Source organism: Vicia villosa, unplaced genomic scaffold (genome assembly GCF_029867415.1).
Source record: "Vicia villosa cultivar HV-30 ecotype Madison, WI unplaced genomic scaffold, Vvil1.0 ctg.000534F_1_1, whole genome shotgun sequence".
Lineage (NCBI taxonomy): Eukaryota > Viridiplantae > Streptophyta > Magnoliopsida > Fabales > Fabaceae > Vicia > Vicia villosa.
Genome location: NW_026705246.1, coordinates 163,420 through 177,942, shown reverse-complemented (window position 1 = coordinate 177,942; position 14,523 = coordinate 163,420). Strand labels below are relative to the sequence as shown.

Genomic DNA, 14,523 nt, shown 5'->3' with positions numbered 1-14,523 from the left:
ATCGTGGCACAATATTAAAAGTCTGACTATCTTTTCTCTTATTTTTTTTCATCAATTCCTTCTTGTGATGTTTTTGTTACAATTTCACTATTTACTTTTATTTTTTCAGAGAAATTTGAAATCCTTTTACTATTCATCATAAAATATTCGTGTCTTTAAATAAAGTGGCTCAAAATAAATACAATATTTGTGTGCATGTAAGAAATAGTTGTGCGTATCAAGTAGTTGCTTGGTCTTGAGTTGAAAGAGAAGGAGCAATGTATTTTTTTTAATAAGAAATGATGGTAAAATATTAGGTGCAAATTTTTTAAATAAGAATCAAAACAAAAAATTTACAAAAATTTAAGTGATATTTTAAATATTTTAGAGTGCAAGCATATAAATTTTCATGTATGTTTTCTTATTTATTTTGACTAAATTAAATTCTTCATACCTTCAAAGCATGCCAAAATGAAATTTTCTTTGACTCTTAATTTCAAGTCCATTTGTTATATTGAAGAGGTCAAACATTTTTGTTGCTCTAATATTAAGGTTCCATAAATTAAATAAATAATAAGAAAAATGATTAACAATAAAGAGAAAAAGTCCTACTCTTATTAATATTAACATAATAATTTCTTGAAAAGTAATACAAGGACAATATTGTAAATCCAATTTTTAAAATTTATATATAAATCCTAGACTCTAGAGAGAAGAGAAAACAGAGCGTGCCAGACACAAAATTTGAAAACCAAAAAAGCACAAGTTTTCAGAAACATGGGAGATGTTGTTTTGTTCATTGATGATTTGAAATCCATTTCTGGATTTTCTCGTTGTAGAATATGTCATGAAGAAGAATTTGAAAGCTTCAAAAGCTTAGAAGCTCCTTGTGCTTGTTCTGGAACAGTTAAGGTAAAATCAGAATTTCTTAAGCTTTTCTTGATTTTCTCATTTTTTTCATTGACATTTTGAATTTTTCGCAGTTTGCTCATAGAGATTGCATTCAGACATGGTGCAATGAGAAAGGAAACACAACTTGTGAAATTTGTTTACAAGTACGTATGAATAGTTAGTTTCTGCATCTGATGTTCTGCACGGTTATCAACTGAGTTGGTTTAACGAAAATGAATTTTTATTTATTACTATATATAAATATTAATTTTTGCAGCAATATGAACCTGGATATACAGCACCGCCACCAGAGAAATGTAAAAAATCTAATGAAGTAATGACTATTAGGTGATTGATTCCCCTAATATAGCATTTTTCTGAAATTAAATTTTTGGTAAATTTGTATAATTAGAACTAATTTTGATTGGGAATTTACAGATATAGCCTTGAAATATCAAGGAGAGAAGAAGAAGCATTAAACAGAAGAATAGTTGAATATGAAGAAGGTGTAAGAGAAAACAGTTACGTTGAATGCACCTATGCTGCAGATAGAAGCGCGTTTTGTTGTCGATCACTGGCTTTAGCTGTAAGATTTTCTATTTTTATTTGTAATCATTAAATGGAATGAAAATGGAGACATATGACATAGTACTACTAATTCTATATAGCATATTGGAAAATAATTAATGGGTCAAAGGCTTCAATGTTGATTGCAATTATTTCCTCCATTGACTAGTGAAATTTTTTATTTTCAATTTAAATTTGAATTGTCTAATCATGATCCAACTAATTCAATTTACATAAATGAATGATTCATTGATCATCAATTTCAAGTCAGACTTATAATTGACAAAGTCTAACTCAGTTTGGCATATTCTCACACCCTAACTGCAGATTACTGAAATTAGTGTAAGTTAATTTTAAAGTGGTTTAATTAACTAGTTATTTTTGTTTTTGCAGTTTACTCTCATATTACTTCTAAGACATCTTTTTGCTTTGCTTACAAGTGGGATGGAAGATTACCCATTTACAATTCTCACAGTAAGTACTACTTAATTGATTGTTTCCAGTTTTGTTAATCTCAAAAATAAGAAATAACTACATACTTTATGAATCATTGATCTTCTAACTTTATGCATTAATGTGTTTGTAGATTTTCATACTAAGGGCCAGTGGAATTATTATACCTATGTTCATAATTATTAGGACTATGGGTGCCATTCATAAAAGTATCCAGCGTCATTATCAACATCAGGTTAATTAATTAATTAATTAATTCAAAAGTATTTTTCATCTAATTATTTATGTTAACATCTTTTGTTTTGACAGATTAATATTTTGATTATGAGTTTTGATTTATGAAATTGCAACCACACAACTAATGAACGATTTTTCCTCTGCTTAACAGGATTCTGATGATGACTCATCAATGTCTGATGCAGATGATGAACAAAATGGAACACCACATATTGCAATTTTAAGACATTCACATTATTAATTTGTTATTTTCTTTAATTTGTGTAGAAATGCATTATGATGATGCTCTCTAAAATTCCAATGTTTTGTTTTGTGTATGAATGTATATTATTTTTTTTATAAAAAAGAATGTGATTTATATTGAAATGCATATTCCCTTGCCGTATTAATGATGGTGTGTCTCCTATCTACCACACAATAGCCCAAAGATATTGAACAACCAACTTCATTTTTATGTTATCACTTGTACAAATAACATGTTAATCTAAAACATGCATTGTTTGTACTTATATAGAAGATTCTTTACATATTATTAAACACGTTTTAGTATTCGTTTTTTAAATATAGCTTACAAATATTATTAATTTTTTTAAAATATTAAAAGTCAAGATTAATCATGATACTATGTTAATCGCAAGTCTACGGCTTGTGTCAAATACAAAAGTTCAATCATACAGGGAAGTGATTGATTACCAAGATTTATGTTAACTTTACTTATCTAAAGTGATCAATAGTGATTTCTTTTTTAGCAGAAAAATAAAAGAGATAATAATAATAATAATAATAATAATAATAATAATAATAATAATAATAATAATAGCAAAGGCAAGACATGAGAATTATATTTTGTCTATCTAGATTTGCCTCTGCTATTTGCATATATTTTGAATCACAAGAAGTTCTTAGGTTTTTTTTTTATAGAAGTAGAAAATAATCCCGTTTTCGTAGCGTGTGCCACTAAACATTTTATAAGCATGACTATTTGGCAATCGAGGGCATACACCTTGTCACACGACGTCGCATTTCATGATTGTTTCTCAATTGAGATCAAGTCGCCTTGTCAGTGACGCCTCGAACTTAATTGTTTAGCAAGTTGCTTTCGGATATTGATTCATTATCTTTCGATACATGAACGACATCTCTATTGATCTTGTGTTCGCAACAATCATAAGTGTGCAATAAGAACCCAAGTTCTAAAATAAACTATTGTCTTTAAACTATCTCATGATTACACAAACATATACTAGTAGAAGTTCATCATAAGATAGACTTACATAACCCCCTAATTCCTATGAGTTTACTCATTCAAGATAAGATAAATTACAACAATAATATAAAGCACTATAAGTAAAGTAAATAGATGAATAATTAACAAAATAATAACATGAAGAAAGTATAATAATTGAAATAAATAGAACTAGAACTCTAAGTTACCAAGTAATTAAGCAAATAACAAAAACTTTAAAAATAACAAAGTACAAAGTGTTCTAGTAAAAAGTGATGTTAATGAATGCTCTTAAGACACCTATTATATTGAAATATTAGTCCTTGACCTGGTTGATTTGAATCATATTGAAAGGTCAATTGAATCACATAATCTGAATTATACTTTATGTCATTCGAATCAAGTTGTTTGTTTTAGTTTAAGAAATTCGAACACTATAATATATGTGATTTGAATGACATTACCATATGGTTAATTTACTATGTGAAAAGTCTAAAACCTAAAGTAGGTAGGTGATTGAAATCCATGTAATTAAATGTTAGTTCAAATAGTCCCCTGAAAAAAAAAAAACTATTTTTTATGGTGATTCATTCTTTCTTCTCTCCCCATACAAAGTTTATAGGTGATTGGATGGCAATGGGCACGGTATGGGTAGGGTACTATAGTACCCATCCCCATATCCGCGGTTAGAAAAAATCCCTGTATCCGAGCCCATACCCGTTTGGGTAACAACTTTAGCACCCGTACCCGTGCCCCCTGGGTATGTATGTACCCATATCCGTACCCGTTACTCGCATTTCTAATAAAAAATAAGTATATCAACTATAAAATATCATATAATTTTAAGTTTTTAGTATCATTTAAATATTTTCAAAAAAATTATTGTTAAATTATGAAATAAACAAACATTTATGTTACATATATAATGATTTAACATCGATGTATTTTTGAAAATTGATAGACATTTATTTTAATATAATAATATAAATCAAAATATATAAATATATATGTTGTGCGGGTATGGGGCGGGCTGGGTACTAAGTTGCCCATACCCGCACCCATACCCGCTTATTTAAGTGGGTAATTACCCGAGCCCGTGCCCGTACCCATTTATGCGGGTTTTTACCCTACCCATTGTGGATATTTTTGTGGGTACCCACCAGGGATGGGTCAAATTGCCATCCCTAGGTGAATCAATGGAGAAAATAGAGAATTTGAGAAGGTGGAGAAAAATGAGATATTTAGTGAGTGAGTGAGAGAGAGAGAGAGAGAGAGAGTAATTGAGAAAAATATTAACAAATGGTATTAACTTTTAACTAATGTTACATGAGGGGTATTTATAAGATACAATAATACAAGGTGGAACCAAACAGGCCCTTCAAACAGCTAAGAACACAAAATATTGCAACGGAAATCGATTATCCAAAACTGAGAAATCAAAAATAAAAACTACATTGGCTTCAGGAAACCAGTTACCCCTGTTAGGGTAATCCATTTCCTCCTCGATATTTTGTTTTTTCAGACTTCCAAAAGTGCTTTTCCCATAAGCTGCTTTCCACGAAACAGTCTCAAAAGCTTCCACAGTGCATTTGAATTATCAAGGACTTCAATTCACCACCTTAATTCAAATGCTTCAAGTTCTTCATACCTAAACTTGTCACTAGCTTCTTGAACACCACATTTGTTACACCTTTCGCTAACAAATTCTCAACTTGTTCTTGCTTCGGCAGTATCCTAATCGCAACTGGCTTGAACACACCAAATCCCTCAAGTAATGAAACCTCATCTCAATATGCTTGCTTCTTCCATGTGCTATAGGATTCTTATCAAGACTAATAGCTGAAACGTTATCAAACAAGAGTGTGACAACTTCTTCCACTTTGTTGCTCAGCTCTTCCAGCAGATTCACAAGCCACACAACCTGACACGCACACAATGACACCATGATATACTCGGCCTCACAAGAAGAGAGTGTCACCACATGTTCCTTTTAGAACACCAAGATATTGGAGTTCCTCCAAACATAAAGACATAACCAGCCGTAGACTTTCGATCGTCCTTATCTCTGCACCAATTGGAATCCATGTAACCGAGCAATTCCCACTTTATGACCATGTCAACCGCAGGAAAAAGAATTCCGCATCCAAGAGTACCTCTGTGTATCGTAGGATCCTCTTAACTGCTGCCAAGTGAGACACCTTCAGTATCTCTATGAATTTACTCACAATACCGATACTAAACGCCAAATCTTGCCAAGTATTGCATAGATAACGCAACAATCCAATCAATTTCCTATATTATGTTGGATCCACATCCTACTCATCATCACTTTTGGATAACTGCAACCTTGTTTCAGCTGGTGTATTGGCAGCATTGCAATGCTCCATATTACACCTCTTCAATATCTCAAGTGCATACTTTCTTTGATGCATAAGCAGTCCTAATTTTGACTTGTGGAACTCTATGCCAAGAAAGTAAGTCATGATACCAAGGTCATTCATTTCAAACTCCTCTATAAGCTCACCCTTGAACTTAGAAATGCTTAACTCATTGATGCCTGTGATCAACAAATCGTCCACATATAAGCAAAGTATTATCACATCTTTGCTCGCATCCGTTTTCACATAGACGCCATGCTCTGAAACACACTTCTTAAAGCCAACATCGACTAGGAAACCATGTATGCGTTTTTTCTAAGCTCTTGGAGCTTGTTTCAAACCATAGAGCGCTTCTTCAATTTGTAGATCTCTCCCTCTTGATTTGTCACAACAAAACTAGGGGGTTGTTCTACATAAACTTTATCCTCAAGTGGATCGATCAAAAACGCGGATTTCACATCAATTGGATTCATCGATCAAATGTTGCAATTCGCAATGCCAATAACTAGCCTAATGGTTTCCCGCCTAGCCACCAGTGCAAACACCTCATCAAATTCTATACCTTCTCTTTGCAAAAATCCCTTCGCAACAAGTCGAGCTTTATGCTTGACAATTTCACCTTTTGGATTAGCCTTCACCTTATAGACCCAACACACACCGATTTCCTTCGTTTGTTCCGAATAAATTAACCATCTCACAAGTACTATTCTTCTCGATCGATTCTAGTTCTTCTTTCATTGCACACAACCATTTTGGATTGCTTAATGCCTCCTCCGTGCTAACGGGCTCGGATTTGGCCATAAGCGCAAAGTGAATGAGATCACCATCATAGTTATTCTCATTATCCCGGAATACTTTGCAATCTCGAAGCCTCTGAGGCAAACCTCTTTGCCTAGCTGGTCGTCTACTTGATTCGCCGATTTCGACTTCGACTGGCTGCTGATCAGAATTTTTAGAATGCTGATTTTCTGTATTCCACCTCTTCAGAACCAATTCGAGTAGCTTCATTATGCAAAAATCATGAAGGAAATTGATGTCCATCATGAGGGTAATCAATATCCACCTCTGTCATGGCCATTTTTCTAGTGTCAAACAACCTCACCTCATCCACAACTACATCACGGCTGATTACGATCTTCTTGCTCTTCACATCGAACAACTTGTAACCTCCGGTAGGATGGTAACCAACAAGTAACATCAATTATCCATTAAGATCCAACTTCTTTCGAAGCCGACCCGAAATATGTCGAAATGCAACCGAACCAAAAACTTTCAAATAACTTAAACTTGGTTTAAATCTACTCCATACCTCTTCTGGAGTCACTTTGTCTAGCTTCTTTGTAGGGCACCTATTCAACAAATAAGGGGCTGTAGAAAGGACTTCACCCCACAATTCCTTCGGCAAGCTTTTACCCTTCAACACACTACAAACCATGTTCATTATCATACGATTTTTCCTCTCGGCAACTCCATTTTACTAAGGTGTATAAAGTGGCACAACCTCACGCACTATACCCTCCTCATCACAATAATTCCCAAACTCATTCGAGGTATACTCACCTCCACCATCCATTTTGAGAATTTTTATTGTGTGATCACTTTGCCGCTCAACCATGGAATTGAACTTCTTGAACACATCAAATACCTCATCCTTCCTCTTGATTAGGTATTTCTATAGCTTCCTACTAAAATCATCGATAAATTATCTTGACATAGAAACTAGCCAATATTTTGCTGAGTGTTTTTTTTCTATTATGATGTCCTAATTTTTATTAGAATTTGAGATATTGGAATTTGAGATTTATGAATCTTAATTAAACCATAGTTGAATGTGTATGTATATATATATATATATATATATATATATATATATATATATATATATATATATATATATATATATATATATATATATATATATATATATATATATATATATATATATATATATTATTATTATTAGAATTTGAAATTTATGGATCTTTATTAAACCATAATTGAACGTATTTTTTTTAATTTTAGAAATATATCAACTGCGGATTTGAAATTTTTTGAGGATTTACCTGCAAAAATATCTGCAATATTACCTGCGGATTTGAAAATTCCTAACAATTTACCTGCAAAAATATCTGCGATTTTACCAGCGGATATAGAGTAATAACAAAACATCCTATAAAATTACGACGGTTCCAATTGTCAAGATATCAAATTCACGGCTGTTTTAAACCGTCGCGAACAACGAAAACAAAAATCAAAGTCATATTCACGATGGTTATTAACCGTCGCGATTTCTAGTTTAAGTCAGTTCCAACGCGTCGTAAACTAACGCGACGGTTGGTGTGACAGTTTTGACAACCGTCGTGAAATGGGTTGGGGACATATAATTTCGCGACGGTGTTGCAACCGTCGTAGATTGTAAATTGCGGCGGTTTTAACCGTCGCAGTCTGCAAATTTTCTTCTAATGATACTCGAACAATAAGGGGGTCATATCTTTCCAGAATTGGGATTTCTTCTTTTCTATTTTTGCTATCGAAGCTAAGTAATCATCTTCTTTAGCTGGGGGGCGGATTGAAATACCCTAAAGTTGTTGTTCATAAAGCCTAGCTTAATAGGCTCATTTGACGAAGGATTGCCTTAGCAATCAAAATGTAGTTTTTCGGCGGTATGAACCTCATATGTCGATCTAGGTTTTCTAACGTTCCGTATGGGCTAATATCTATCATACGTAGGAAAAAAAGTGCTTAAATTTTTCCTGATCAACTACAGGGTTAGCTATAGGACCTAGCATTGCATGTACCTTTGAGTTACAGAAATTGGGAGTAATACTTGAGAATTGTTAATGGTTCGTTGTTCTTCGGTGAACAATTCTGGGAAGTATTGTTGGTTCCCAATAACTTGAGGCCCCAAAATCTTGTGTACCAGCGACAAGACTAATTTCTTCTTGTTTTCTTGGGACTTTTTGGTGTTCTTGGTGGTTGTTGTGGTGGAAGACGCCATGGAGATCGTGAAGAAGTTGTTGAAAGAAATAAGGAAGATGAAGATTAAAGAGAATAAGTTTGCAGAAGACTTGGAAGAGAAAGGAACGTTGAAATGATGAGAAAGTGGGTATTTGTAAGTGCAGAATTAGAAACGTTTCGTCAAGTATTAAGAGAAAGAGGTTGCTGAGTGGGACACGGGTCATGCGTTTGATTCCCTAGAGGGTAGTAGCAGTTATTGAGCTACCCACGATCTCCTAGTTCCTAGGTATACCATGATTGCAGAAAATCTACACGCATGGTCTGAAAAGATGTTTGGAGACAAATGTCATGATGACTATGACGTCATATGAACTAAAAGGGTTATGTGGTGTCAAATGTTATACTCAAAAATTGTCTTTTTCTTTGGTGCGTCGAAAATGACATATTTGTGGGGGCAAATTTGTTAGCTGGTAAATTCGACACCACGTTGTTGTTGGAAGAAATGGAATATCTTGAGGAGATGGGAAGTCTTCGATAAAATTTGGCATGATTAGTGGATGCTTTTCGAAGTCACCTTTTGTGAGGAAAAGATGTTGGACATGGACTTAGAAATATTTTTCTAAGTTTGATATTTAGTTCGACAAAGAGGATCATTTCGACAGGGAAGTTAAGGTTGAATGAGGATGTAACTGCCTTTTTGTCCTAATCTGTTGTGTTAAAGGACGCGTGGAATGTCAGGGCGAAAGGAAGGCATGCCGAGCACAACGTGGCGTGCTCTAATCGAAAGACCGTTGAGAACGGTTAGTTCGAATTAATATATATATATATATATATATATATATATATATATATATATATATATATATATATATATATATATATATATATATATATATATATATATATATATATATATATATATATATAAATAAGTTTTAGCATTTAGGAAAGATGCGTTCATTTTTTTAGTATAAAATCTCAGTAAAGTACTCAAAGTACCTGCATATGAGAAACGAGTCGTTTGAGAATGTACGTGTAAAAACACCATCTTTATATCTTTTTTACACTTTTACCATTTCAAGAATTTTATATTCTTGTTGTTTATTATTAGTGGAATTTATCCTTTTTATTGCCCTTTATGTTATTTATCGTGCAAGTTACAACATCTAAAGGTCTATATAGATTAAACAACTTTTTTTTAAAAAAACATGTTATGTGTCGAAATGTTCTTCAGTTCAAACAAGAAAATTTGAAACTTAAAGCACATGTCCTAGGATTATTCTAGCTTATTAGAGCTTAAGCTTAATACTTCAGTTTGAGACTTAAGGTTAAAACATTAGGGTCTCTTTTTTTAAGAATACTTTTGTGAATCATTAAAAGTTGCCAGAGGAATGGTTCGAGGTTTGCAAGAAAATGCTGGTCGCTTTGTATCTATGGTTGTTGTGTTGTGCGAGAGGTTGGGGTGGCATAACCTTGAAGGCTTAGTCGCCAAGTTTCAAAATCGTGTATCATTTGGAGTTAGAGAAGAAGTTATTGAGCTTACCACCATTTCCAATGTTAAAGTAAGTAGCCTAAGTTCCATGTCTGTTTTACACACTCCTTCAAACAACTTATGGTTTGTTAAAGTACTCACCTTTTCCCATGTCTTTTTTTCCATTTAATTTGCAGGGCTCTCGAGCAAGAGCGCTCTATAAAGCGGGTTTATAAGGCAAGCCTCTTGCAATTGCGGAAGCATCCATTCCTGAAATAGTGAAAGCACTTTTTGAATCTTCATCATGGGCCACAGAAGGTAATGTGTGAAAATTTGTATCTAATTAGTCTAACATTTTTAGGAAGCAATAATGGTCGAGATTATGTTGTTCATGTTTTATTCCTTGAAACTATATATGTTAAACAGCAAAGTATTGGATTAACATATTCTTTATGCTACTTTTTTTTCACTGCTTTCTTGATGATGCTTTCAGGTGAAATGTCATTAGCAAATAGCAATGCATCATATTTCTAGTTAGTCCATGTGCACTCTTGTGTTTTGTTTTTAACTCTTTCACCAAATAAATTCCGGAATGGATGCTTCGGCATTTTTAGGTAGCAAAATTCATGATATTACCACCCTCTCTCTCTGGTCAGTTACAGAAACAAAATGATAAGTCCAGTATACATGATGGATGCCATGCTCATGGTGCAGGGCAACAAGATCATAAGGAGAATTTGGCTAGTGGTAAAATGAAAAATTCCAGCCAAGGGCCCATCAGTGCAGTTAGTAGTCCCGGTCGGCTTGATTCATTCTTGGATCTATGGGATACAGTACCAGCATTCTACTTTGATATCCATTACATTAAACGGTTGGAATCGCACTCTGCTGCCCCTTTGAAAGTACGTGGGATTTCCATCTGTTGGGAAAACTCTCCCATGTACTACAATAATCTTCCTTGGGATATTCTGTAGTCTGACAATAGAAAAGACTGCGGTTTTTCCTTGAGTGCATGAATTTGATGAATGCCATGAATAGATGGAGCAGGATTAGCAAAATAATATAGAGAAAAAATGCGGAAAAAATTCACTTGGAATTTGAAAGTTCAGATTCTGGTGCTAAAAAAGCAATCAGTTTCAGTTCATATGTTTGGTTCTGGATGACACGTGTCGGAAAAATCATAATTAAGAATCAAAATGGAGAAGAGCTATCCATAAGTTATCTATTTACCTCTGTAAGTACTTGTTTGATTGAAGGAAGGCTTTTTTAATAAGTGTTTATTTCAGGCATGGAGGAACCTAATCTTCCGGTTTGGGTTCTCTTATCACATGTATAATCTTGTTTGGTAATGCAGTGTGTTGAGCATCCAGTTGACTTTAAGATGATAGAAGACAAAAATGGAGATGATGCTGATGAGAGTTGTAGAATCAATGCCCATGACTTCTTTGTTCCAACCCAGGTGACATGGGCCCTTAATAACTCTGGTTATTTTAATTATTTGTTAGTTGCTCTTAATCATGATTTATTTACGTATTTAATACCAATTGGCGCATTGTCTTAATATAAAGAAGTCTCAGTGCTTAGTAAAATTTTCATCCAAATGATACTTGTAATAATACAACATAGCAAATATTGCAAATCTAAAACAGTGAAGTAAAATAAAGCAGTAATTATAAAGTACTAGATTAAATTTCATAGTTCACTATTTTCTGTTACAACTGGATAAATATTCTTCAATTTCACCGTTGGGATTTGTTTGTTTCTACTTGGGAATCTAAACAACATGATCCTGAGGTAGGAGGTGGCAAACTGGACCAGTTCCAGGTTTAACTTTGAGGACTTGAAATGCCAAAGGCTTTGGGTTCCATTTTGATCCGTCTGTGTGACACATAGCAATAGCTTTAGCTCTGCTTCCATCAACACTCTCCAAAGCACTGAGTAAGCCTTAGCTATATCTGTTTTGTGATAGTAAAACATTGTGGCACACAATAATTTTGATCTCCCCCAATTTCTTAACTCCGCGTGCTATTATATATTAGTGTAAAACAATAAAATAATTAACTAATATTACCTCTAATAGTTACGACTTCAAAATTTTTTTAAAATTTGGTAGAGCTTTGTGCTGATAACGTGTTATGAAATTAACAAAAAACAATATAGAGATGAACTAGAGAAAGTAAGAGAGAAAGTGGTATTCTATTATCTTCTTTAAGAAGTATTATCACATTGCAAAGTGGACATTATTTATAGGACATTAGAAAGGTGAAAAATCATAACCTTACTATACCACTTAATAGGGAATACGAAGATGAAAGATTAGAATACATATAGACATCCACAATAATATTTATTGATAACAATATATATATATATATATATATATATATATATATATATATATATATATATATATATATATATATATATATATATATATATATATATATTAGAATGTCTTTTTTATATGAGAATGTGAGAATAAATCTGAACCATTAGATTTTAAAATAAATGGTGGAGATTATGTATGAATCTATTTTTCTCTCTCCTACATCATTTATTTTAATAATGGAGGAGAAAGAAAAAAAAATTCATACATAATCTGCACCATTTATTTTAAAATATAATAGTTTATATTAATTCTCACATTGTCATATAGGGAAGGCATTCTCATATGATATATATATATATATATATATATATATATATATATATATATATATATATATATATATATATATATATATATATATATATATATATATATATATATATATATATATATATATATATATTTTGTGTAAGACTAAAAAATAATTCAACTAAGTCAAATTTGAGTCGATCAAAATAATAATCGGATCAACTTGAAATTTGAGTTGAGTTATCTTAAACTTCATTTTTAGTTTGAATTCGACTAAAACTATAACTCACAAAAATACTTGTGTTCAAGTCAATAATTTGAATCTGACTGAACTTAATAGCTTGAATCAAATGAACCAAATGATCAATATTTTTAAGAAAATAAACAAAAATTTTAACTAAAAATATACAATTTACACTAGGCCACTAGGCGCAATGATCAAGTTTGCTTAGAAAATAAAATTTCTCATATTTCTTAGCGTTTCTCATGTTTGCTAATGCACTCTATATATATATATATATATATATATATATATATATATATATATATATATATATATATATATATATATATAAGAGAAGATGGGAATATAAGAACATATATTAGGATTGAAATATTGATAGAATCTCTTGGACTTAGATTCTAGGATCCATTTTATTTTGGAAAAGTGGTTGTGATTATGCTTCTTTGTTGATCAAATAATTGATCGACTATTTGTCCAACCTAAAATTCAAGATTAATAAGTGAAATATGAATTCTTTTATGGATGAAAATTGATACCCACATAACCTAAATTTTAAGAGAATTTCTTCACCCACCTCCTAACCTTCTTGCCCACCCCTGGTGAATTTACAACATTACCCCTTGTTTCGGAAGTTCATTTCCGAAACGGTACCTTTTTTTGAAAAAAAGGTGTTTTCGGAAATGAACTTCCGAAAACGTGTTTTTTTTAATATAAAATATTGATTTCGGAGATGCATCTCCGAAATAAAGTTACATTTTCAGAAAATGTGGTGTTTCGGAAGTTCATCTCCGAACTCACCCCCCATGATGGAATTCGGAAATGAACCTCCGAATTTATGTCTGGACAGAAGAAAAATGAAAAACAACAACGATTCGCTTTATTTAATTGGGTGAAGATTACAACGATAATATTACTGAAAATTAAAGTTACATATTGTTGAACACGGGTAGGTGGGGATGAGTCAACATTTTGATAACGTCGTCCGCCGATCTTTGAAGTTTGGCGTCCAACTCGATCGGGCCTTTCGAAGAAAATCGGTCGAACGTTGTCCACATAACCGCTAAATCTTCGTCGTTCTTGATCTCAAAAGGTGTGATCATCAACCCTCCCTCGTCGTTAAGCGATGGCGAGCGGTACTCGAGCTGACAGTTTGAAGAAACTACCTACGACATCAGGAAATAATGATATACTTCTGGCCGATAAGGAAGATGTTTTTATTCCAGATAACCTTCATATGAAGAAGCTTTTTGAGAGCGAGAAAGTTTTTGTATGGTATCCTAAGCATAACATGACACCATTGTTCAAGAGTAAACTATCTGATATTTACAGAAAAGTTGGTGCTAGAAATATCTCTGAGTCACTAACCAAAGAAGAATCATCTGTTGTGAATGATGATGTTGAACTCGAGCATGTTGATCCAAGTAATATTCTCAACTTAAGGGGGTTGGTTAAGCTTATTCTTGGTTTTCTTGCATGTTGTAG

At 32.7% G+C, this 14,523-nt stretch overlaps 1 protein-coding gene across 1 annotated transcript; it reads left to right on the top strand.

The window, feature by feature from the left end:
• The first annotated feature begins 721 nt into the window (after positions 1-721).
• LOC131629203 (uncharacterized) lies at positions 722-2,562 on the top strand. Its single transcript, XM_058899998.1, has 7 exons — positions 722-891; positions 963-1,034; positions 1,148-1,218; positions 1,309-1,456; positions 1,831-1,911; positions 2,024-2,125; positions 2,279-2,562. The coding sequence occupies exons 1-7, from the start codon at positions 757-759 to the stop codon at positions 2,366-2,368; spliced, it is 699 nt and encodes a 232-aa protein (XP_058755981.1). The 5' UTR covers positions 722-756; the 3' UTR covers positions 2,369-2,562.
• The last annotated feature ends 11,961 nt before the right edge of the window (positions 2,563-14,523 follow it).

Excerpts from the sequence above, each read along its gene's own strand:
- LOC131629203 (XM_058899998.1), top strand. The coding sequence starts at position 757 with ATGGGAGATGTTGTTTTGTTCATTGATGATTTGAAATCCATTTCTGGA. Across the intron at positions 1,219-1,308 it reads AATGAAGTAATGACTATTAG|ATATAGCCTTGAAATATCAA; the intron begins GTGATTGATTCC and ends GGGAATTTACAG. Across the intron at positions 2,126-2,278 it reads AGCGTCATTATCAACATCAG|GATTCTGATGATGACTCATC; the intron begins GTTAATTAATTA and ends TCTGCTTAACAG.